Source organism: Erythrolamprus reginae, chromosome 3, assembly GCF_031021105.1.
Source record: "Erythrolamprus reginae isolate rEryReg1 chromosome 3, rEryReg1.hap1, whole genome shotgun sequence".
In the NCBI taxonomy this organism is placed as follows: domain Eukaryota; kingdom Metazoa; phylum Chordata; class Lepidosauria; order Squamata; family Dipsadidae; genus Erythrolamprus; species Erythrolamprus reginae.
This window is the reverse complement of record NC_091952.1, coordinates 103,270,699-103,296,939: the sequence shown is the minus strand read 5'-3', so window position 1 is coordinate 103,296,939 and position 26,241 is coordinate 103,270,699. Positions and strand designations below refer to the sequence as shown.

The following is a 26,241-nucleotide window of genomic DNA, read 5'->3' as shown; positions in this document are numbered from 1 at the left end:
AATATAGGAATACAAAAGGGTTGTCTGTTTATTTACATTTGTTATCAGAAAATGTGTTTTTCCATTTTCAGGAGCCATGACTTCAATATATATTTGTATGGATGTTTGTTGTGGTAGGCATGTGAGAAATGTCATGACTTTGATAAAAATATGTGAAATTTGAAGGACATTCATTTAAAATATTAAGGCTGAAGTCAGATAAGACTTTTTCAGTTAGTTTCAGATAAAACAAAGGGGCATAATTTATATATGATTTCCCTTATTAACTTGGTTCCTAGAATGAATAGTGTTGATTCTTCTTTTGAAAAAGTCACAAAAGTAACTATTTAAATCAAGGCACTTATATATTCTTAGTTGATCTAAGATGCCACAAGACTATTTTTTTTCTTTTCTTTTTTTCCTGCAAGAATACTCGCCGGTGTCTTCATCCCCGGCGTGTTTTGCAGGAGGGCCAGGGGACACGGCCCTCGGCGTAGCCCCCATCTTGGAAAGGCCGAGATCTCGTGAGATTTCGCGAGATCTCAGCCAACTTCGGGTGGCTTTGGCCACCTGATGATGAGTCCAGGGCGGAGCCTGCCAGCCCTATAAAAGGGCTGGGCAGGCTCTAAAACTTCCTTTTCACCTGGACTCGTCAAAGCGAACACCCACCCGCCCTCCCTATCTTTCAGTGTGCCACTGAGGGTCGCCCTTAGGGGGCTAAATAGGAATTTTTGGTGGTCTTGGCATTTGCTACGACAGTTTTTTCGCCTATTCCACACTGCGGAAACGGATAAGCGGTTAGGGGGTGCTTCGCCCCTGTTCAGGCTAATTGGCTTACCTTTGGTCATTTGCGTAGGCAGGTTAGGGGCGGAAAACTGGGTGGTGGTTTAGCAACTGCGTGTTCTCCGTTGGGCATCTTTGGGGATGATTGACGGGTTCTCTCCAAAGGCTTGTGGTTTGAGCGACCTGAGCCATTGGGGGGAACCTGTCTTTGGGTCCCGCCCATTTACTTCCCCTTGTAGGGGTTAGCCGGCGGGACCTCCCACATGCAAGTGCATGGCAGTGACTCAGGTGAGGGCGTGGTCCCTCGCCTGGATCAGCATGGAGCTACACCCATAAGTTGCCCCGGAAGTTTTTCTGATGTCATTTTCCGCCCCGGAAGCAATTGTTTGACCCTGCGGGTCCTTGTTAGGGTTATAGTTAATTATGCTAATTTATGCTAATTTATTTGAATAAATTATGCAAATTTAATTAATAAAAATGACCCAGTTTTAAATCCAGCTCTTGTGTCCGTGTCATTACTCCGCCTCTTCTGCAATAACATGGATGTTTCTGAGGAAACTAAATTTCACTATTTTCCAGCTTTGTCCTGACATACATAGATGGTATAAGATGCAATGGAATTAAAATATTATGTCTATTATATTATCAAATAAGATTGGGTGGAGCACTAGGTATTTTTTTTAAAAAAAGAATAGTTATTAAAATTTGAGGAATTTGCAGGGCAGTAGGAAGGAAAAAACATAACTACATTCTGCTGTTTTTGATATTATCATTTTTCAGGGTAAATAAAGCATTCATCCATTTTACATTGGAAAAACTGCCGGCTTATATTATCCAATTGAGAAAGCATTGGCTACATTATTTTGTCAGTCATCTCTTCAATTTCTAAACACAGGCACTATATATATATATTTTTTAAAAATATATTTTTTAATTGATTTTTAACAATTTAAAATCACACAACATAAAACAGTGCGTAGTGAATTGTGAGTTGTGCCCACCACCCCGACATACACACATTCCCCACCACCAAATTGGGGGTATTTCTTGTATAATCCACTTAACCCAAGAGCAATATATCTGTTTACATATTATAGAGTGATTCCAGTTTATTTCTTGTAGCTTGGTCTCGGATTCTGCTCGTCATATATCGTCTTACCTTGTCCCACCGTCCCATCAGCTGTCCCAACTCAGTTTCATTATCCAAATTTATCCTTTTTTCCATAATTTCAAATTGAATATGGTCCACCATGTACCTATACCAATTTTGCATTGTCCATTTTGTCGCATCCTTCCAACCCAAAACTATTACTGCCTGAGCGCTTTCTATTGCTGCTTTTTTTATTTCTCTAAATTCTCCCATCGCATTACTTTTTACTAGTACTGCCATTTCCTTAGTGATTGTCCATTGTATATTTAACATTCTATTGATATCCTCTTTCACTTTTTGCCAAAATTCCTGCACTATCGGGCATTCCCAAAACATATGCATAAACACTCCTTTATCTTGACAGGCACTATAGAACACAGTAGAAAGAAAAATCTGATACTTTGGCTTTTTTGAAATAGAATTTACATACTCACTTAAAACTGAAAGTTCAAAGTTTTTCCTGACTTCTCCTGCAATGTTAGTTACTACACAGATATAATGACCTGCGTCTTCCATTTTCACCTGCATCAAACGTAACATCCTGCCACCTAAAGAGAACAGCCATAAAGCTTGCATATTATAACAAAACTTAATTTTCAATTTTGAGTTGTTAGTAAAGAATCAGAACAAAATGAATGTTCAAAATAACTGGCAGCCAACTAAAATCTCAGTCTTCTGTGCAATATACAGTTGTCTGAGTGATAGTGATCATTTTGCTTTGGGAAACCCACTTCACTCATAGTATATGCCTCAGCTCAAGGCATGTACAGCAACATCTCCAATAAAGTGTATGAAAGCTAAAAGTGAATACTAAGTGAATACTAAGACATTACTAAGAGTTTACTGCTGGAACTTATTATGATGATAATGCTACTGAGCAAGCATTTTTCTTTGTTATCATTATTGGCAATATTATTATTATTATTATTATTATTATTATTATTATTTATTGGATTTGTATGCTGCCCCTCTCCGCAGACTCGGGGCGACTAACAACAGCAGTAAAACAGTACAACAAAATCCAATACTAAAAAAACAGTTAAAAACCCATTATATAAAAACCAATCATACATACAAACATACCATACATAAAATTGTGAAGGCCTAGGGGGAAAGTGTATCTTAGTTCCCCCATGCCTGGCAGCAGAGGTGGGTTTTAAGCAGCTTACGAAAAGCAAGGAGGGTGGGGGCAATTCTATATGCCAAATAACCTTTTTTTTCTAAAACTTAAGAACGTTTCTAGATAAGAACCTGGTGTTCAATATCTTTTTGCCTCTTCTTAAGAACAGTGTTCCCTCTAATTTTTTTGGGGGGGTGGGCGGAAAAGTATAGTGTCTGAGCGGCAGTCCCTTCGGGACTGGGCGGCACAGAAATAATAAATAAATAAATAAATAAATAAATAAATAAATAAATAAATAAATAAATAAATAAATAAATAAATAAATAAATAAATAAATAAACAAACAAACAAACAAACAAACAAATAAACAAACAAAAAACCCACCCTGTTTTGCCTCAGAGAATTTCAAAATAAAATACTGTACTGTGTGTCTATAACAGTGAGCTCATAATAGGGCAACTCTATCAATATCAAAATGCCACTTAAATAGTTGAGCTAGTTTCAAACTAGATTTTGATTTTCTTTCTCTCTTCCTTACTCCCATTCTTTTTATTTTTATTTTTCTTCCTCTCTTTTTTCTATCTGTTTCTCTCTCTTCCTCTCTTCCTCTCTCTCTCCTTCCCTCTCACTCTTTCCCTCTCAGCTTCTGGGCAGGTTTGGAAAACTCTGAGTTGATGATGATTTTTAAGTGAGCGATTGCTCACTGCTCAGCTTAGAGGGAACTATGCTTACGAACCATTTTCTACTTAAGAACCCGAACCCAGAAAAATTTCCCAGGAAATTTGAGAGCGGCATGAAGGCCCAGCCAGTTTCCTGCCATTCCCCCTGGGTTATTCTCTCTGGCACAGTGTATGAGAGGCAGCCTCACGCCAGATGTATGGGAGGCACATGCTCCTCCTTGCCGCCTCAGAGTCCCTCTTTTATTTTAAGCCTTAAAGTTTGGGATTCCCCTCACCTCACCTTCTTTCGGCAGCGACTGTCCTCCTCTTCTTCCTCCTCCTCCCACCCAAATTCTGAGCTTTTATTTCTTTTCTAATGGGTTTGCACACATTATTTGCTTTTACATTGATTCCTATGGGAAAAATTGCTTCTACTTACACACTTTTCTACTTAAGAACCATGGAATGAATTAAGTTCTTAAGTAGAGGTACCACTGTATTTCAGCTTGAAATGGATGGATAAGTTATGTATTAGATTTAACAGAGCCTTTCTATGTGCTTGTTTTATCAATCATATTATAGAATATTTTCTCTGATATAAAAATAACATCTTTTCACATTATTATTATTATTATTATTATTATTATTAATAATAATATTTGTATGCCACCCCTCTCTGAAGTTTCGATAAGCTCTCTCTCTTACCTGATAAGATTCTCACAGAGTTACTTAAAGAGACTGGCTGTCCATTCTTTAACCACATAATTGATGGATGGGGAATTCCTGAAGATTCACAAATAAGGGTGACAGGGCTTTTCTCCACAGCACTGACATTTTCTGCCTGCACCAGATTACCCATAATTCTCGGGGGAACTACCAAAAAAGAGCAGCATGGCAGACTAAACATTATTCAGTGTTTAATCAGTGATAAAGGAAGGTCAGATACATTTAGAATTTAGAAACAATCATATGCAATGATATGTTCCCCCTGCCTCTTTATGGCTTAAAAAAATAACTATAATTTCTTTTTTAGTAGTAATGCATACTCCTTGGCACAAAGAAATTGGAATTTAGTGAACTAAACTCCTTCCAAACTCTTGCTGTAGAGATCTCTTAATTGATCTCTACATATGTTGTAATATAAATATCAAGTATGTTGTTGCTGTTGAAATAATTAAGCAGCCCTAAGTCAAACTCTGGATAAATTACTAATTAGGATTGAGAAAACATTTTTTTTAATTTGGAAAAAAAATACTTTTTATCTCTTGTGCCACAACAAGTTGAATTATTTAATTAAAGACTCAATTATAATTCTGCACATAGTTGCTTATCTGATGAGAGTTGAAATCTATGTATAGAATTGCAACTCTTTTCTATATTAGTATTAATTTTATCTTATCCTTCAATCATTCCCATAAAGCAAGAGGCAAAATAAATCATTCTGCAATACTTCAGAATGCCTATCATGGGTAACAGAATATTGTGTTACCTATACATGCCTATACATCAAAAGATGGCAAACTTATGGCATGGGTGCCACAGGTGGCACACAGAGCCATATCTGCTGGCACACAAGCCGTTGCCCTAGCTCAGCTCCAGTGTGCATGTGTGTGCTAGCCAACTGATTTTTGTCTTGCACAAAGGCTCTAGGCTCCAGAGGGCCTCCATGGGATGGAAGAAGCTGTTTTCACCCTCCCCAGTCATTGAATTATGGGTGTGGGCATGCTCTTTCAGCACCCGGAGAAATAAAGGTTCACCATCACTGCCATATAAGCTTCTCCAATGTTATGGCATTACTTATTGAGTTGATTCATTGCTGTTTCTTTTCTTTTTAAGCAACAAAATGATCCAATACTTTCTAGGGAGTTGAAAAAGCTTATAAAAGTTTAATATTTCACAAAACTTTGTACCTTTGCTAGGTTTTATACAAGATCAGATGCTTTCTGAATTAGATTAAAAATCTTTCTCTTGAAATGTATTCAAAAAAATGGTGTGAGAAAATGACGAACACAAAAGGAAAAATGAAAATACACTTTGGGAAAATAGTAAAGTGTTCTCTTATATTTTGCTTTACAGTAGTTACTATGTTTTGTAAGCCACCCAGAATTGGGTGACTTGAACATTGAGATAGGTGGCATAATATATAAATAAAGTTATACTTTTTTTCCTTTTTGTTGTCTCCATAGTACATATATAGGTACATATCAATCCATAACCACTGCTTTTGTCCTACTTGGACTAAATCAAATTATACAGCTATTCCATGGGTAGCAGAATAGTCCATTGCTTTCTTATTCTGGACATGCATCTTTGTGTATGTTCTCTTACATAGATATCCTTTACTTACCAAGAACACTTAGGGCATATTTCTTGTCAGTCAGTCCAGCCACATTCATAGCAACACATACATAATGACCAGTGTCTGACACCTGTATACTTTTAAGTCGAATACCATGGCTCTCCTTTAGTATTTCAATTCGTCCATCATTGGCTAACAGTTGACCATCTTTCATCCATGTGACAGTTGGTTGTGGAATACCATCCGCTTGGCATTCAAGTGAAATATCATTCCCTTGAATTACAATGACATCCGACTGTATATTCCCATTGTCCAGAATAGTTGGACGAACTGTTCAAAGAAACATATCAAGTTCAACACTTTAGCCCCCAAATCCATGAGAAACAGCAAGAAGTGAAACAGAATTTCTGGCTGTGTTTCTTTTTGTTGATCAATAATCTAATAATTCTATTAACAATCTTAATGAAGCATATGTGCAGATGGCATCATTGCCTCAGCAGGCCTTTAAGTTCATGGAAAATTTCTTAGGAAACACCCAATATCCCTGAGGTGCCACCCAATGTCCTTGGAAGACCTCCAAGAGATGTGAATAACTATTTCTTTACTTCTTTACTATTTCTGTACTTCGTTATGTTACATAGAAAGTACCAGTCCTTTTGAGTTATGAATATATAAATATGAGTGTCAAAATGTGTTCATGATTTCTTCTTGCTTTGAGAGGCCCATCTTTATTCAGCTGAATAAATGCATAAAGCTTATCGAGGCAAATATCTTTATTTCCACTGAGCCACACCTGAAACCAGCAAAATGTTTTTGAAAAAAACCCAACTCTTTAGAAGTGGGGTGGAGGCTGGATTTATATTCTAACAGTAAGGTTAACTCAAATCAAACTCATGTCTGGATGACTACATGGGCACATGCATAGTTTCTCAGCAATGATATATTTGTTGCAACAATCATCTTCCTGTTGTAACTCTTCTCCTTCTGAGACTTTCCTTTTTCGAATTACCAGTCTGGCTTACTCGCCTGAAAGTTAATGGTGGCTATTCTTCTGAGCATGAATCAGTTCCTAGCCAATTTAGCTTTAGAAAGTCAGCAGGGTAGTAAGATGCTGTCACCAATATCTATATTGGGGTCATAAGTATTACAAAGTGCAAATCCTACATTTCTGTTAAAAGCAACATGAAAAATATGTGTGTACTGGAACTGTGCCTGTATAGTCTCCATCTCAAAACTAATACTGGGTTCAGGAGCGTCACAGTATCAGGAAAACACTTTTAAAAATCCTTCTGGTTGCTATTAGAAGAAAATGAGAAATCGAATTGTTGCTTTCCTGTGACATGTTTTGTTTGTTCAAGTGCCAATTTGAGAAGGCTTTATATAGTATTTATTTCCAAACTAAGAAACATTGCTAGCGACCTACCATATACTAACAACTTATATTCTTTCTTTGTTATTCCAGCTACATTTGAAGCTATGCATGTATAGGAGGCTGAATCTGAATTTTCAGCGGCAGAAATTTGCAGTTGCCTTCCTCCAGATAAGATTCTGACTCTCCCAGAACGGTCAACTAGCAATGGAGAACCTACAAAAGAAATACTCTCAGATAAAAATAAAATAAAATATAGCATATGCGTACACATTCTTCAGAGTCTTTGAAATCAGATATACATTATTTGGATAATCAATTTAGCTGAGTAACTCAAGGAATGAATTAACTTCAACTTCATGCACAAACTATTATTGTGTTCCTCTCTTTGCACAGTTGAAAGGCACACTTAATCACAGTTTCCTATTATTGCATTAATCATAATTGTTAAGTCTATGAAAATCAGTGGTAACTTCACTGTTCTTATAACATTTAAGTATTATTTCCCATTAAAACATCTAGCAAACCAGTTTCCTAATTAGATATAATGATACACTAAGCTATGTTAAAACTAGGTTAAATTTAGTCTATTCCACAATCTCAACAGGTTGCTCCAGTAAGATTATTTATGTCAGTAAAGGCTATTGTGCTCTCTGAATACAGAATGAATTAAATAAATTAACTCCCCCTTCTATAAATAGAGATAGGTGGTATTTTGGCAAGCAATTATTCCCACAGTAGTGTCTCTTCATCTTGTCCTGGCTCCCTCATAAGACATCCAGAGGTTTCCTTAAGGTAAAAATTAAGATAATAGTTGATCTCCTTTCTTACCTACAAATCTTCAACTTGTTTTGGGCTGTCATGTGTTTCTGTTAAGATTTTATGTAGGGGTGTTGATTTTTAGAGATCTAGCAGAATTCTGTTCTAGTAGATTCTGTTCTGTAACCCACTGGGATAAGCTGAGCTCAACAAAATGAAAATGACTAATAGGGTTTGTGATTTATCTTCACAAAGTACAACTGCTTACCATTCTTCCTCCATGCAAGAATGGGTGGTGGAATTCCACTGGATTCGCACATCATGCTGATGAGATTTCCTTCAATCACAGTCAGCTGAGTCACTGTGTCTGAGCTGTAAATACTTGATGGCACTAGAGAAGGCAAATATCAGAAACAAATAATCACCTCTTATAGGTTAATACAACTTATAAAGAAATTAAAGGAATTAAGATCAGCAGAGAAAGAAGTAAATGTCAGAAAAATTCTCAATCCAAATATTGGTCTCACGCATTAATATTCTCATAGGTTAAACGACAAATGCAAATGCATTTCTTAGTTTATTTAAAATATTTTGACAGCCTACAAATTAGGAGTTTTAAATACCAAAGAGATCCCAAAGATTTCCCCCTTTGAATTAGTAAACTCACTAGAATTTCGAAAATAATAAAGCCTTCATGGTTGCTGAATATTTCCAGCTTTTGGAATTCTAGGTACTCTGAGAGACAAACTGATATTAAATCAAGTAGACAGCTTTCTTAAATTTAGATATCAAAACCTGTCCAACACTGCTTCTGATTCCAGGGCCAAACAAAGAATGTATTTCTTAACAGTCACTCCCATATGGTTTTCACAGGCAAATCAATAGTGACATACATTTCTAGGATTACTCTTCATGTTGATGCTATAATCTTGTTCTTACCCCATACATTGACATTGTAGTTTTTCCCCATTTTCCCAGCAATGTTTGTTGCTTCACAAGTATAGCGTCCAGTGTCCTGCACCTGTGCATGTTCAATCTACCAAGAAACAAATCGACAAACTTATTTTTCACAATACCCTACATCACTGTGCATTATTACTTATCCACCCGATACATTTTTTTTATTTCTGTAAAGGAAGTCATTCTCAGTGTGAGAAAGATTTGTTTCAAGTATTATTTTTCTACTTTACAGACTCTAAGATATTTTCTTTAATAATGAATGTTTAGTTCAAGGATGGGAACATTTTAGGGTATTGCATATTCTGGACCATTAAATTTCTATTCACTTGGGCCAAAACTGTATTCCCAGTTGCAGCCCTCCTACAAAAGCGCAGCAATTAAAGCTTGTACAATTACAACAGCCCTATTATATCTTTTAGAAAATCAAGTACAAAACTATCTTTCACCTTAATATTTCTGCACACACATCCCATCCTTGGGGAAAAACCAACACTAGACAGATTTTGTTCCTGGTCATATTTGTCCATCATCCAAATTTACTTCCTGCAAGATCCATGCCACAATTCTTTTTAATGCTGATTGCCCACAATATAAGCCCTAACTATCCCACAATGTTCAAGCAGAACTTATTCAACAATGCTGGATATGCTTTTTGATAAGTAACTCAATGTTTAGGAGAACACATTAAAAGCAGCACAGCTTTTCCTTCCTCCAGCAGAAGAAAAAAGTTGTTTCAATGCCATTCAGAAATGCAAAGGGATAGTATTTAAACTATTAATGTCAAGAGCCCTTAACATAAGTGAGATTCATGGAAAACATCTGAGTCATTCTAATATTTACCTTCAGTACACTTCCACTTTCAGTAATAGTGAGTCCCAGTTTCTTCTGCAGGGGCTGACCATCCTTCAGCCACTGAAGTGTGGGCGGAGGGATAGCGTCACTTTGGCAGTGGAGTTCCAAATGTTCTCCCATGGCCACAGAGACATTCTGTTCTTCTCCCATGATATTAGGTGGAACTGAATAAAAATCACTTTAGTAATTAGTATTATCTCTTTTCACTAAGGCGAATGAAGCCACCCAATTTCTGTGAAGCAGCCACTGTCTGATGTCAGCATTGAATGTATTAATTTACATCAGTTAACTTTTCTCAGAAATATTGGCAGCACTGTTAGGACAGTATGTGAAACTACCCAAACTATACAGGAAATGCTCCAGAGCAGGGTTGTCAAACTGGTGGCCTACGGGCCCGATGAGTCACACCCAGGCCATGCCACCCCAGCTCTGCAAATGGGAAACATATTGTGTCACCTCATGTCATGGCAATGTGATGTCATGAGTTAGACACCTGTGCTCCAGAGTAAATGTAGAAGAACTAAATGATCTGCTTCATGTTTTCCATCCATGGTAAGACAAATCCCTTGTGTGTCCAATGACACTTGGCCAATAAAGAATAAAGAATTCTCTTCTTATCTACCGCCAGTTGTAGAATCACATCCCCAACAGAAAGAGATTTCATTTGTAAAGAGGAGCATAATTCAGCAAACCAATATGAGTTTTCCCTAAAAATATTTGTGAAATAGCATAAATTCAACACATTCAGAAGCTTGCTTGTTTGTTTGTTTTAATTTAATTAAATTAATTTGACTTCTATGCTGCCCAATCCCGAAGGACTCAGGGTGGCCTACAACAGTATAAAATTACAATAACAGCAACAATAAAAAGAAGTCAAGAAAAGGAACTAATATCTTAAAATCCTAATTAAAACTAAGGACAATTCAACAGCATACATAATAGTCATTCATACCAATTCATATCAATCCCATATCAATTTCCATTTGTATTAAATTCTAAATTTCCATTTGTACTAAATTCTTCATCATATATTTCTTAATACATTAATTTAATCTTAATGGCGTTTTCAAAGGCCAGTTACCATTCTTCTTCTTTAGTTAGACTTTTTAAAATACTTAGGATTGTTGGGCTTTTCAGTTGTGCTGTAACCTGATAATATCAGTCCTAAATTCCCCTTTTAAAAATTAGTTTAGAGTTATGAACGGGGCATTTTAGAGAACTTAGAATGTGCTTACAGTTATACCGAGTGCAAAATATTTCAAATGCAAAACATTTGGAGTTTTGAGCCCCATTCTGAACACTTATGTATTGTTTTAAGATGCAATGGCTTGTTCTAAACTTACTGAAAGGATTTTAGTATTGTTCCAATCATTTTGGAAATATTCCAAACTCAAAATGTCCCTGGTTGTTTGGAATTTGGAACAGTTCCAGAATAGTTGGAGTAGCATTTGTAACACTTGTAAAGTTGGAACACTGTCTCAAATTCAAAACAGAAAGTTTCAAATTTCAAGTGCTTTGCATACCACTATTTTTACAACCAAGTATGCATTAACAGACTACTGAAGCCAATAAGAATTCTCTATTAATTTGGCTATACCATTGTTTGTGATGGTATTTTTCATGCATTGTAGTTGTAGTTTCATAGTTATTGGGTTTTTTTAAGAAATCGGGAATGTACTATAAAAGCAGCTCTGAAGAACAGTTCTGCTAAAATGTCTCAAGACAATATGGGAAACCTCATGATTTTAAGCAAATATCTAAAGATTGTTGTTCTTAGTATTTAAGTACAAATGTTCCATAATTCAAGAAAATGATTACCATCTAAATCATTACCTACTTAGAAACATAGTTTTCTAAAGAAACATAGTTTTCATTTGAATATGATTTCCCATGACAGGGCATGTTAGAATCCTATGAAACCATGTTTCATAGACATGCTAGGTTTCTCTGAAACCTATGAAGTCCATTCTATTAAAATAAATGTATGAGATCACTTCCAGGTTGAAAGTAAATGCGAATATCAATCTGTAATCTATAGTACAATAAAAATGCCATGGGTCATTTTAGAAATCTACGCAAGCATCACCACCAGGGGCCATCAAGATACATCAGGACAATCATTCTATAAAATTCCAAGACAGCTTGTTGGGGAAGTAATCCCTCAAGGTGCCCCTTAAGAATCCTTCTGCAGTTCTTGGTATAAATTTACTTATATTCTTACCATAAACTCTAAGATCAATATCCCTTTGTTTTTCTCCTGCTGCATTTACAGCAACACATGTGTACCTTCCAGTATCACTAATTTGAGCACTTGTCAGTGCCAAGATGCGACCTCCAGAACGAATCTAAAAAGAGAGTGGGATTAGTTTTTTTAAAAATGGCAATAGGTTGAATCAGACAGCATTAGAGTGTTAATTTTCATTATTCTCACAATACAATTTTCCTGATGTGAAATGCTCCCTACATGGGGCTACCTTTGAAAAGTGTTCGAAAACTTCAGATCGTGCAGAATGCGGCTGCGAGAGCTATCATGGGGCTTCCTAGATTCGCCCACATTTCTACAACACTCCGTGGCCTGCACTGGCTGCCGATCAGTTTCCGGTCACAATTCAAAGTGTTGGTAATGACCTTTAAAGCCCTACATGGCATTGGACCAGAATACCTACAGAACTGCCTTCTACCGCACAAATCCCAGCGGCCGATAAGGTCCCATCGACCAAACAATGTCGTTTGGCGGGCCCCAGGGGAAGAGCCTTCTCTGTGGCGGCCCTGGCCCTCTGGAATCAACTTCCCCCGGAGATTAGAATGGCCCCCACCCTCCTTGTCTTTCACAAGTTACTTAAGACCCACCTATATCGCCAGGCATGGGAAAACTAAGACATCTCCCCCAGGCTTATTATATTTCATGTTTGATGTGTATGTGCTGTATGGTTTTTAATTGTTGAGGTTTTTATATATTTTATTATTAGATTTGTTCCATTGTTATACTGTTTTTATTACTGTTGTGAGACGCCCCGAATCTTCGGAGAGGGGCGGCATACAAATCTAATGAATTGAATTGAATTGAATCGAATTTTGCATCAGCCAAGAAAATGCTAACATTATTTTCACTGCTTACATTTTTCTTGTTTCTGCTTTGTTCCATTTTTTTAAAAAAAATATGTCTTGCCTAATGAATAATTCCAGAGAATTCTGATTTTAATTCTAGCAATAATTCTAATGCTGACTTCTTTATTGGTCCTAATCAAAATATTACCCAATTATGGATGTTTTACTTTATTTATAAAATGTATAGGCTCTTACATTTTACCTCAAGATAACTCTGGGCTTGGATTTTGTATTTTTATTTATGAATTAATACAGATAAAATTGCTCCCACATTATAGGTGAATTTGAAGTATTAATTAATATAATTTATGATCCAAAACTTAGAGAGACAAGTTCCATGAAGAAGTCTTATCTCTAAAGTGTGAGTAGATGTCTTTCGTTGTACTAAGAAAGTACCTGGAGTCCACTTGAAACACTAGAAACAGGACTGCCGTCCTTCAACCAGGTTAGAATAGGAGCAGGAATTCCACGAGCTTCACACTCCAACCTCACTTGATCATTAACTACAACAGTTGTCATTTCATTATTTCCTGAAATGGAGGGCGGAACTGGAAAAAAAGGAAAAAGAGAGAGAAATATTGTTCAAGCAGATGTGTTGATCACTAGTTCTGATTTATAATTTTGCAAATAATATTGTCTGCAAACATACAGTAGATGTATCTTTGGATTTTTTCAGATCTTTACCTACATCTATTACATTATATTGCTAGCAATGATAAATATTTTTGTACCATAAAGCAATAAATATGGGAGAAATTGAGTTTTGACAGTAAGAAAAAGAAACAGATGTTAGTTTTGCATGTCAACCATCTCCTTGACATGCAAAAGAAACTTTTTGGACATTTTTGTTACCAAGAGTAAAACTTTACAGACAGATCCATGAAAAAGAAGGAGTAAAGCTAGTTATAAGATTTTGGTGTGATTTTGTGTAGTTTTGGTGTGAAGTGCAGCATAGTAAAATCCCCTTTCCTACTGCTGAGCCACCCAATGTCTGGTGTCCACTAATCCAGGTCAAACATTTTATTTTGGGAAAACGTTCTGTACTTTTCAAAAGTCTTCAACATTTGACTTTGTTGATGCGAGATCTTCTCAAGTTGCCAATGGTTCATGTAGCTTTCTTTTGCATCAGATGTGGAATGACACGTGGATTCAAGAGCTGGGATTACACGTGTCACTTTATTGAAATTAACACAACTTTAACTGTTGTTAACTAATAAACAAAGGACCTGCAGAGGCCAATGAAACTAATGGGGCGGAAATATTGTGTAAACCTTCCTTGACAACTATGGGCATAACTCCTTGCTGAACAAGGTGAAGGTAGCCACCTCCACCTGGTTTGTAGCCATGCCCTTAAAGCATGTGAGAGGAGCTCACTGTCCAATCCCCTGCCAGAAATTGGATTAGGTGAGTCCCAAGGGCATCCCCTCTCCAATCACCCAGGTCGTGTGGGCCTATAGTTCCTGGAGAGAGGCAGCCCATCATCTTTCAAAAGATGCCCTAAAGGAGAATGCGCAGTTGCTACCACTGCCCATTTCCGCCCCTAACCTGCCAACCCCAGTGACCAAAGGGAAAGTCAAATCAACCAAATTGTGACTACATTGTGCTGCACCCCTAACCAGTCCATCCCCTGCATCCAGTGTGGAATAGACGGAAAAAAAGCCACAACCTAATGAGAGAGGCCGCAAAAAATTCCTGGTTCCGATGCAACTTTCTGCCAGTGGTTAAATCCACCAGCCATGCAATTCTTCTTCCCAGCTTCCCACACATTCCAATCATACCCATGCTCCCCTCCTTTAGTTTGTTTGCCAAGTTGACAATAATGTTGAAAATAACATTATTCTCCCCTATCTCAATTGTATACAAAGGAATTATCTTTGGTCCACAAAACTGAGAGGTAGAACATAAATTTAAAGACCTTCTTGTGCCTGACAAAAGATTTGATTTTATAAAGTCTGAAATTGACAAGCCATATCCAGTCACAGGGCCAGTTTTTTAAAAAAAATGATGGGAATCTAAAAATGTTGTGGTTAAGTTTTACATCATTTTCTTAAAACCTCGCTCTGAAATTATTGTGAGCTTTGTGAGTTCTGCAATAGCAACACTTAAATACTTTTTAAGCAGTCTTAAGCAATTTGATGAAATAGAGACCTGTCTTCCAAATCTAATTGCATGGCAGCCCCATCAAGAAAACACTTCAAAATTAAAAGCCTTCCCATTGTTAATATATTTAAATACCACAAAGAACCACTATTTTTTTTCTCAAATCAGCATGGAAAGGCAGATATGTCTTTTCTGCCCAAACTGACTTTGTTATAAGAAGCAGGATTTACCAAGGACCTGAAGATTGTAGAATAATTCAGCTCCTCCTGCGGCATTCGTCACCACACATTTATAAATCCCAGTGTCAGAGATCTGGGCTGCATCTATTTGGGCAATTTGCCCTCTGTTCAAGAAAGTGATGCCAGCAATATTGATGAGAGGAAGGTTATCTTTGTACCATGTGACAACTGCGAAATAAAATAAGATATATTTGGTAGTAAGCTATAAAATAATTTATTGGAAAGAAACATTCAAGTTATAGTACCTTTTATTCTGATACCACTTATAGAAACTTCATAGTTTAGAGCAGGAGGAATATTAGGAAAAGTGAGGTATTAAAAGATATTTCTTGCTTCCTCCACTCCAAATGTGAGGAAGAGAAAATTAAAGAAGAATTCTTTTTCATTTTCAAGTTGCAAACAGTTTCAGAGTAGACACTAATTGCGCACAAAATGGCCCATTAAAGCATTCTTCATGGTCCACATATTCTTGCTCTCTTAGTCAATACCTTCTTATTTAACTTTGATGTGGTGGAGTAATATTTATAGGGCAACTCATATAAGCTGCTACTTTAAAATACTATTAAATTTCAGATGAAATACAGTTCTCCACTGTAGGGGGAGCCAATCTCCAAGGATGGGTGGACCTTGTCCACAGCTGATCATGTCTGAGTCTTCCAACTATAAAAGTTATCCTCCATAATCCTCTTTTTGATGAAGGATGATGGACTTCTCTCTCTCAGGAAAGAGGTGGAGTTGAAGAAGTGAAGGGCTACCAAAAGTTTTACTACCACACTGTGGGCGTGGCTTATGCAGGACGCCCTGCATTTTCTTACATCTTTCAGTGCAAATTGGATGCTCTGGAGTTGAGCTCCATTTTCACTAACCCACTGTATCCACCACCACCCCCGTCCAGGCAGTAGCCCACCCCTGAGTTGAAGACATATTTAAAGGGAGCACAAGAGCTTTATAGCATTAAAAAATAACTTGCACATGAAGATAAGTCATTACAAATAAAATCCAACAGACAATACAATTCTCTGCTATATTAATGGATTTAGTTCACAAATTGAAATACTAGATATTAATCTTCTTTTTTTACTGATTTCACCAAAGCAATCTGAGCAACCAATATCTTTCTTTCAAGTCATTCCTGAACTTTTTCATTAGATTGCATAAAGTTAAAAAAAAAGTTCAGACCACTCCACATACTGAGTAATAATTCTATTTTTGAAAGATTCCTTGACATGGAATTAAACTAAGTCCCACTCTTAAGCAATTAATTAATGTAGCTTCTGCATGAATGCATAAAGGCAACATGCCAGTCGAAAGTATATCTCAGAAAACCCGTGTTTTTCTCCTAATCATCGTTCTTTCTCCTAACATGTTCTTTCACATGCTTCAGCTTCCTTTGCAAAGTGTCTTTTGTGTATAAACATCCATATATTTTAAAATTATTGTTAAACCTATTACAAGCTATATTCCAAACAAATCCAGCACCTATACTTAATGAGAAAAACATGCATATTTGCAACAGTTCAGTTAAGCATCAAACTTAAAGATCCTTTCTATATAGAGTTTCTATATAGAGTTGCTTTCTATATAGAGTTCAGTGAAAAGGCAATAGGTGGAAAATTGATGACAAAAAGTTAAGAGACAAAATTGCTATGTTTATATATGTATACCTGGCAAAGGATTTCCAGACACTCTGCATTCTAGTTGTATTGGGTTGTTCACAATAACAGTCTCATTTCTTACCATTCCTGCATCCTTCAGACTAGGTGGCTCTGAAAAAAGAGGAGAAAATTATCCTTTCTTTTATTTAGATGCATTGTACTCAGGGTTTCTCTGTATTTAGTTTACAAGTTTCCAACATAGATGTATGTCCATTCATACAATCTACAGTAAATGATTACTATGACTCAAAGAATAGCGCCAGCGGACTCACCCCGCTGGCGACGTTTGCAGGAGGGTCGGGGAGACACCGGACTCCTGGCGGCTGCCATCTTGGATCTCGGCTGAAGTCTCGCAAGGCGAGACTTCGGCCGAGAATCAGGCCAATCGTGGCCTGACTGCTGACGTGTCCGGGCGGGGCTTGCCGGCCCTATTTAAGGGCGCGCGGGCCCGGGGCTAAGCCTGTCGCCCGGACTTCGTCAGGAGAGCAGACACTCGGCTGTCTGCTCTTGGAGCTTTTACGGCGGCCGCGTGGTGATGGCCGTCGATTTAGAAGCCGTGTCGGAGGCTTGGGGGGCAGCGGCTCGTTGTCCTGGTGAAGCCTTCACCCATCCGAGGCCTGCGGTCTGCCCCTGTTCCAAACGAAGCTCTCAGGCAGCAACCGTGCTTCAGCTGGTGTCCGGCGTGAGCCCCCCCCCCCTATTAACTTATCCCCTCGGGTCGGGGGGATCACTAGGTGTCACGGAGGGCGCTTTGTGTGTGTGTGTGGGGGGGGGTAATCGGTCACGCGCTTCCCTCCTTGGCGACTTGGCTTGGCTTGCGGTCGCCATTTTGGGCGGCCTCGTGGCGCGGCGTCCTTGAGGGACCTGGCTAGGGCTCCCAGTGGGGGAGCGATCGTTTTTCCCCTTGGGGGAGCGAGGAGGGCGGCGGGGGTCAGTTTGGGCTCCTTTTCGATAAGTAGCAGCCCTACTACTACCCCCCGCCTTCCTAGGCAGCAGTCTTCATTTTCTTTTGGGGCCGGGGCCTTTTTGGCTTTGGGTCCTGGTTCAAAAAGTATAAAAAGACACACACCTGAAATAAAATTAAATAAATAAATTCAGTCATACATAAATAAATAAATAAATAAATAATTTAAAAAATAATAATAATAATTTTTTTTAAAAACCCAAATCGGGATTGGATACTGTAGCCTGGAGGTTAATTCTCTGCCTTGCAGGCAGAGGTTACAGGTTCAAGTCCCAGTGCGGGTATGGCCAGTTGATAAGGCCAAAATAAGGTCGAAGTAGGTCTATCCTAGTGGTTGTCCAGCCCGAGCAGGTGGCGGCCTTGCCAGGCCATGTGGGACTGGGTATACCCTGGGTGCCTTATTCACCTTTCGGGGCAGTTGAGGTCGCAACGCATTCGACCTCAGTTGCACTCCTTCCTTGGCCCGGGCAGGCTTTTGTCCCGCCGGGTTTCGGGGGTGAGTGCAGTGGTTTAGGGTCTCCGGCGGGCACCTGTAATCAGGTGTGGTCCCCACCAGCGACGGCTGCCCTCCCTCGGGCTCCTGCGTCGGCTTCTCCGTTGAGGCCCAGGGTATCTAGGGTGGGATGTTGGACCCTGCCAGCTTCGGCTGCTATGGCTCTGGCCCCAGTGATGGCTTACCCGTCGGGGCCTGGGGTGTTTAGTTTAGGAGCCTTTACGGTTTGGGCCGTCCCCAGTTTGGGGCTCCCATGCCGCTTTTGTTTGTCCTAGGCCTAAGACGGGGAAGGACAAGAAGGGTGGGGGTCAGGCGAAGCAGCCCCTGCCTGCTGGGCGTACTGGGCCCCAATACAATTAATCTTGTTGTTCTTAAGGGTTGGTTTAAAAAACTACCACCCTCGCGAGAGAGCGGATGCTCTTCTGCTAGGTTTCCTGCGGGGTTTTAGGATCCCTTACAGGGGGGTTAGGAAGGTCTTCGTGCTTGACAACCTTAGACCGGTTGTGGGGCATGAAGACATTGTCAGGGGTAAAATAAAGAAGGCGGCCCGAACAGGTGAGTGGTGAATGTTGGTGGATTCACCACTTGTCTTTTCCAAAGGGGAGTCAGTGAATGATTTCATTCCTGACGAACTTTGTTCAGTCCGGTACGCATCCTTTGATGTGGCCACGGCCATAGTTAGGAAGTGTGGGGTCGGAGCCCTTGTGGGTAAATGCGACATTAAGTCTGCATTCCGGCTCCTCCCCATTCACCCAGACAACTTCGAGCTCTTGGGCTTCCACTTTGAGGGTGGTTTCTATGTAGACAGGGCTTTACCTATGGGTTGCTCTGTCTCATGCTCTCTTTTTGGGAGCTTTAGCACCTTCTTGGAGTGGGCGCTCAGGAGGAGCAGTGGTCTTGGTTCGGTCGTTCACTACCGTGATGGGGTCTTGATGGCGGGGCCTGCGCGTTCAGAGCGATGTTTTTCCCTGATGCAGGACTTCAAAGCCCTTTGTGCTCAGTTGGGGGTGCCTCTAGCCCCTGAGAAGACCGAGGGCCCAGCCACCAAGATTACCTGCCTTGGTATTGAATTGGACTCAGAGGAGCAATCTTCTAGATTGCCCCTAGATAAGTTAGTCAAGATCCGGGCTACGCTTGATCTTGTGTTGGGCTGCAGGAAGGTCACTCTTAGGCAGCTGCAGGAATTAGTGGGGATTTTGAATTTTGCCTGTCGGGTCGTGGTGCCTGGACGGGTTTTTTCCCTGAGGTTGTATAATGCGATGTAGGGGCTACGCCCCATCATCGTACCCACTTATGCGCCGGGGTCAGGGCTGACCTCTGCGTATGGCAGGACTTTTTAGAGCGTTTTAATGGGTTGTCATTTTGGAGGCATGAGCTTCTTTTGGGAAGCTGAGTTGCAGTTGTGTTCGGATGCTGCGGGGACTTGTGGCTTTGGGGTTGTGTTAGGTGACCAGTGGTGCTGGTCTGTCTGGCCTCTGGAACGGAGGGCCTCCCCCCTGGTAAGGACTTGACCTTTTAGAGCTCTTTCCCTTGGTAGTGGCCTCAGAGCCTTGGGGGGAGCAGTTCAGGGATGAGACTGTGCACTTTTGGTGCGACAACTTGGCAGTGGTCCATGTTGTGAATGCCCTGTCCTCTAAGAGCGACAGGGTCATGCGGCTTGTCCACCATTTGGTGCACAGGGCCTTGTCTCTGAATGTTTTGTTTTTGGCTAGACATGTCCCCGGGTTGGATAACGGGATTGCTGTCGCCTGTCCCGTGGTCAGTTGTCCAGGTTTTTTGGACCCTGGCCCCGTGGGCACGTGCATCGCCTGAGGCTTTTCCCGACCCCCTTGGAGCCTGGGTGGGCTCCTGGGCAGTGGAGAGTAGAGGCCTGCTGGGCTATGGCCCTCTCTGGGGTGCCTGGCACTCTGGGGGCTTAGCAGCTGGCAGGTAAAGAGTTTGGGGATTTCAGGCGGGATAAGGGTCACCCCTATAGTTGGCCTGCCCCAGTTGTATACCTGGCCATATTTTGCGTCCAGCTTAGGCAGCGTGGCCTTTCAGTTAGGACTATTAGGTCCAGGTTAGCCGCCCTCGCCTTTCGGTCCAAGGCGGGGGGGTTTACTGATTTTTCTGGTGACTTCTGCATTCGGAAGATGTGGGCGGGCTGGGAGAGGAGTCTCCTCCGATGCTCGTCATGCCCTGACGGTGCAGCAGCTGTCGCTGATTAGTCAGGCTTTGGACGGTCTGTGTGCCTCTCTGTACGAGGCCCGTCCTTTTAGGGCAGTGGCTTGTGTCAGGTTTGGTGGGGCCCTATGGGTTAGCAAGGCCAGGGCCGTATCGCAGGCTGACGTCACTCCGTGCCTTTCATTTCATCCCTTTAGTCTAGCTGGGTTCTAGTTTCAGGGTTTTTTGGACAGGCCAGAATTGATCCCGCCGGCTATGGAACGCTCGTTCCGTATTGGCGCTGCCACTAGTGCGGAATTACGGTTTCTCGATACGGAGGATTTGGGGAAGTCGTCCGCTGGCAGTCAGCGGCCTGTTTTAGGGTAGGAACGGCCGGCTGAGGGTCTGGGGTGAGGGTTAGGCCAGGTTTACCTTTTAGCCCTCTTCTATGCAACCCCGTCAGGACGAGACCGATGGTGTTGCTCTGGGGTCATGGAGCGTTTTTGGGATGGCCACTCAGCAACAAGTACCGCCCGGGGGGGGACCCAACTATCATCGGCAGATGGGTCGTTGTCGTCTGGCTGGGGGAGAAGGGGTGTGCGGCGGGAAAGGTGTTTCTGCCGCTATGGCTGGGAGGGCAGCATCCCATTGCTGCGCCCAGGTGGTTCTGGGAAGGCGGCATCTCATTGCTGCGCCCAGATAGGGCTGGGAGGGCGGCATCCCATTGCTGCGCCCAGATGGTGCTGGGAGGGCAGCATCCCATTGCTGCGCCCAGTTGGTGTTGGGGGCGGCATCCCATTGCTGCGCCCAGATGTGTGCTGGGAGGGCGGCATCCCATTGCTGCGCCCAGTTGGTGCTGGGTGGGCGGCATCCCATTGCTGCGCCCAGATAGTGCTGGAAGGGCGGCATCCCATTGCTGCGCCCAGTTGGTGCTGGGAGGGCAGCATCCCATTGCTGCGCCCAGTTGGTGCTGGGAGGGCGGCATCCCATTGCTGTGCCCAGTGGGTGTTGGGGGCGGCTTCCCATTGCTGCACCCAGATGTTGTGCTGGGAGGGCGGCATCCCATTGCTGCGCCCAGATAGTGCTGGGAGGGCGGCATCCCTTGCTGCGCCCAAATGGTACTGGGAGGGCGGCATCCCATCGCTGCGCCCAGATGGTACTGGGAGGGTGGCATCCCATTGCTGTGCCCAGATTGTGCTGGGAGGGCAGCATCCCATTGCTGCACCTAGGTGGTGCTGGGAGGGCGGCATCCCTTTGCTGTGCCCAGGTGGTGGGTCTTGCACCTCGGTGGCAAGGACCTGTGTGGGCCTGGGGGTCTACTTTGGATCCGTCAGGCTCGCGAAGACCTGCGGTGGCTTCGCACTGTGAGGCCCACCACGCAAGTGGTGTGGTCTGGATCCTCCCGAGGATCACTTGGTGGGACGCCATTTTCCTTAGGGCCCTTCACCGGGTTAGACGTGGAGTCATTAAGGCCCTGGGTACGGTAGTCGGAGAGTTGGGTGGGGTGGTAGTGGCCCATCCCCTCATCACCATAGATCAGCTGTGGCTTTACCTGGCTGCTGGTCTTCCTCTGTCAGAACAGAGGAACACCATTTTTCTTACAGGACCTGCAGGGGTCTCTGTGTGAGAAGGCGCAGTTAGAGGGGGGAGTCGGGGGGCCAAGATAGAGATCTGACCCCCGCTCCATGGCAGGTTAGGGGCGGAAAACTGGGTGGTGGTTTAGCAACTGCGTGTTTTCCGTTGGGCATCTTTGGGGATGATTGACAGGTTCTCTCCAAGCTTGTGGTGGAAGCGACCTGAGCAGTTGGGGGGAACCTGTCTTTGGATCCCGCACCTTTAGGTCCCCTTTTAGGGGTTAGCAAGTGCATGGCAGGGTCTCAGGTGAGGGAGGGGTCCCTCACCTGGACTAGCATGGAGCTATGCCCATAAGTTGCCCAGGAAGTTTATCTGACGTCATTTTCCGCCCCGGAAGCAATTGTTTGACCCTGCAGGTCCATTGTGGGGTCATAGTTAGGTATGTTAATTTATGCTAATTTAGTTGAATAAATTATGCTAATTTATGTTAATAAAAATGACCCAGTTTAAATCCAGCTCTTGTGTCCATGTCGTTACTCCGTCTCTTCTGCAATAGCATAGATATGACCTAGAGATAAAGCACTGTTTTTCTAATTACAGAGTAGCCATAATAATGCAGTGATTTCTCCTTCCTTCTCTGGGATCTTTTTAAATTGTGGTACCTTACATCTCTCATTGTCTGGTTTTGTAGTTCAGAATCAGAACACTCTGATGGATGGTAAAAACTTAACTTGGGCTTTATATATTGGATTTAAGAATTACTGGAGACAGTGTTCCCTCTAATTTTTTGGGGAGGTGGGCGGAAAAGTATAGTGTCTGAGCGGCAGTCCCTTCGGGACTGGGCGGCACATAAATAATAAATAAATGAATAAATGAATAAATAAATGAATAAACAAACAAACAAACAAACAAACAAACAAAAAACCCACCCTGTTTTGCCTCAGAGAATTTCAAAATAAAATACTGTACTGTGTGTCTATAACAGTGAGCTCATAATAGGGCAACTCTATCAATATCAAAATGCCACTTAAATAGTTGAGCTAGTTTCAAACTAGATTTTGATTTTCTTTCTCTCTTCCTTACTCCCATTCTTTTTCTTTCTCTTTTCCTTCCTCTCTTTTTTCTATCTGTTTCTCTCTCTTCCTCTCTCTCTCCTTCCCTCTCACTCTTTCCCTCTCGGCTTCTGGGCTTCTGGGCAGGTTTGGAAAACTCTGAGTTGATGATGATTTTTAAGTGAGCGATTGCTCACTACTCAGCTTAGAGGGAACCATGACTGGAGATTCCTCACATGATTTGTTGAAGTCTAAACTAAAGTAGATATTGGTTAGTAACTGACATAACTTACTAAAGTTTTGTGGTAAATGTTTTGTGGTAAATGTTTAAAAGTAGAATTGGTGACTATGTATGACCTAGGAAAATAAATTTATTTATACACTGCTCAAAAAAATAAAGGGAACACTTAAACAACACAATATAACTCCAAGTAAATCAAACTTCTGTGAAATCAAACTGTCCACTTAGGAAGCAACACTGATTGACAATCAATTTCACATGCTATTGTGCACATTCAACTTTGTACAGAACAAAGTATTCAATGAGAATATTTCATTCATTCAGACCTAGGATGTGTTATTTGAGTGTTCCCTTTATTTTTTTTGAGTAGTATATTTTAATAAATAAAATTATCTTATATTTAAGATTAGCACACTCTAATTCAGTGGATTACCCAATAACAGTTGACCTACTGGAATATTAGTGATACTAGAGCATCAAAGAAAATATGCTAACCAATTTGCTTACATCTTATACTTTTAATCATAACTCCTTGAACAATTCATACACTGTTTCTTTCTCTCCTTGGAATTTTAACAACGTTTCTGGTATCTGACTTTCCCTGCAATGCTCCTGAATACCCATGATACAAACTTTTTACTTTCTTATATCAGGTCTCCTAAGCTCTGAGATCAAAACCTCAAGCTAGATTTCTTCAGCCATATTTCTTACCTGGACTTGGTCTTCACGGGGATTTTAACTTTTTGATTATCGAGTTTTACAAAAAGGGTACAGTACACGTTTATATAGTTTTTGAATACTCTATGGGCAATAAGATAGGATTTAAATGAGGGGCGGCATACAAATCTAATAAATAATAATAATAATAATAATAATAATAATAATAATAATCAAAATTCTATTGGCTTGGACTTGAATCATTGAAAACCCTTCGAACATTAATGCTCCGGAGACATTTCAAGACAGTTTTAAATAATTGGTTGAGGGAAGACTCCAACCATCAGATAAGACTATTCTATGGCATCTAATGCCCAAATAGGTTACCTGCTCTGGATACTTATAGAATACTAAAATTGAGCATGAAATTGGGAAGATAGCATGATGGGTATAACTAGCAATCAACAGGCAATACTGTGCTGCCAATGAGAAGTCATTACCATATACATGCAGATAAATGGATTGCTGGGCTTCACCAGCTGCATTTGTTGCTATACAGGTGTATTTGCCAGCATCTTCTTTTAAGGTCTTGGCAATCTGTAAAATGCGCCCTAAAGATTCCAGCTGGTCCAGAACAAAAGAAAAAGATTTCTCTATTATGATGAACAAACCAATGAGATTTCTATCATAATATAAGCAAAAACAATAACAACACTGGTATCTTCTTTCAAACTATAAAGAAATTCATAGCAGTTATATGTGCAGTTGTTGGATATACAATCCATTAGCACTGACTCTTCAGCATCTCATGACCTATTACACAAGAGTGTAACCCTATTACAGAAGGGTGTAAATAAAGATGAAAGATTTAGTTTGTACGCCCTCTTTGTCTATTAATCTGACTGCAAATCTGAAGTCATTTCCTTCACAAGCATGCATACATAAAATACTTGCCCTTGGCCTCTCTTCCTGTAAGAATGCCCTCAGTCAATTGACCTATCCCTCCATCATTCCATCCATCCAGTGGGACCAAAGGCTTGCTGGACTAAAACAGATGTAGAACTGATCCCATAGGAGATGGTCAGGAGGTGGGGAATGTAGTAACCAACTGGGGCCTTGCCACAAAGAATTCTGAAGGGCTGATAGAAATGAACTATTATTCTTGTAATAAATGAGCAAAACCATATATATTTATACAATGTGTTCAGACTAGAATGTCACTTGGTCTTGGGTTAAGGCCCCTCCCAAGACCTTTTGCAAAAATTATTACTCTTGGTATATTTTTCTTCCAAACAGTGCTCACTTTTAAATTGTTCATTGGTCTCCTGCTGAGATTTGGGGTTTATTTCTCACAATGGCTATTTTCCTTTTTAATATTTTCAGAAAAAGAAAGGGGAAAAAACTACTTTAGAAGAGTTTTGATCATGTCAAATTAAATATCTGCTCAAAAGATAAACACTGGCAAACATTTTACTTTACAATATTATTTAACATTGTGAAATAATGTCAGTCTTTTTACTTACTCCAATGTTTTCTCTAGCCGTATTTATAGGCTGATTATCTTTTAGCCATGTGATAGAAGGGATTGGTATGCCATTAACAATACACTGCAGGGTTACTGGTTTGTGTATCACTACAAATCTTTCAGAAGGACCACTCATTTTGATTGTTGGAGAGACTGTGCAAAACAAATAACAAAAACCAGAATTTTACACAGAAGCTAGCCATGAAGCTTCTTCATATGTTCATAAGTTTGAAAGTCAGGAAGCTTATAAAATGTACTTTACGTCTCTAAATGAATTATTATGAATTATCCAGCTATCTATACAAAAACCAGTGAAAGCAATCTTTTTCTAATTAGCAAACAATAGTCCAAGACAAAATATTCACTAAATATGCAGTAATTACTAAAAAAGAGCAACTGGGTATTTATTTTCCTTTGTCACGTCCCAGAACATATTCTTTCCCTGCCCCATAACAGCATGATATTGATGCAAAAATGACAGTTTTGACAATAGAGCATAGTTCAGAGTTTCTCAACCTTAACTACTTTCAGATCCCAGAATTTCCCAATCAACATTGATG

General features: G+C 40.6%; 1 protein-coding gene across 1 annotated transcript in view; it reads right to left on the bottom strand.

Moving 5' to 3' along the window:
- The window catches only part of HMCN1 (hemicentin 1), a 254,348-nt gene that overhangs the window by 107,709 nt on the left and 120,398 nt on the right, over window positions 1-26,241 (bottom strand). Inside the window, exons 35-47 of the mRNA XM_070749005.1 lie at window positions 25,680-25,834; window positions 24,657-24,780; window positions 17,042-17,143; window positions 15,369-15,545; window positions 13,435-13,586; window positions 12,152-12,275; window positions 9,919-10,094; window positions 9,058-9,154; window positions 8,387-8,509; window positions 7,414-7,575; window positions 6,039-6,320; window positions 4,397-4,564; window positions 2,347-2,460 (exon numbers count right to left, since the gene is read on the bottom strand). Coding sequence (XP_070605106.1) covers window positions 2,347-2,460; window positions 4,397-4,564; window positions 6,039-6,320; window positions 7,414-7,575; window positions 8,387-8,509; window positions 9,058-9,154; window positions 9,919-10,094; window positions 12,152-12,275; window positions 13,435-13,586; window positions 15,369-15,545; window positions 17,042-17,143; window positions 24,657-24,780; window positions 25,680-25,834 — 1,956 coding nt within the window. The remainder of the gene's footprint in view (window positions 1-2,346; window positions 2,461-4,396; window positions 4,565-6,038; window positions 6,321-7,413; window positions 7,576-8,386; window positions 8,510-9,057; window positions 9,155-9,918; window positions 10,095-12,151; window positions 12,276-13,434; window positions 13,587-15,368; window positions 15,546-17,041; window positions 17,144-24,656; window positions 24,781-25,679; window positions 25,835-26,241) is intronic.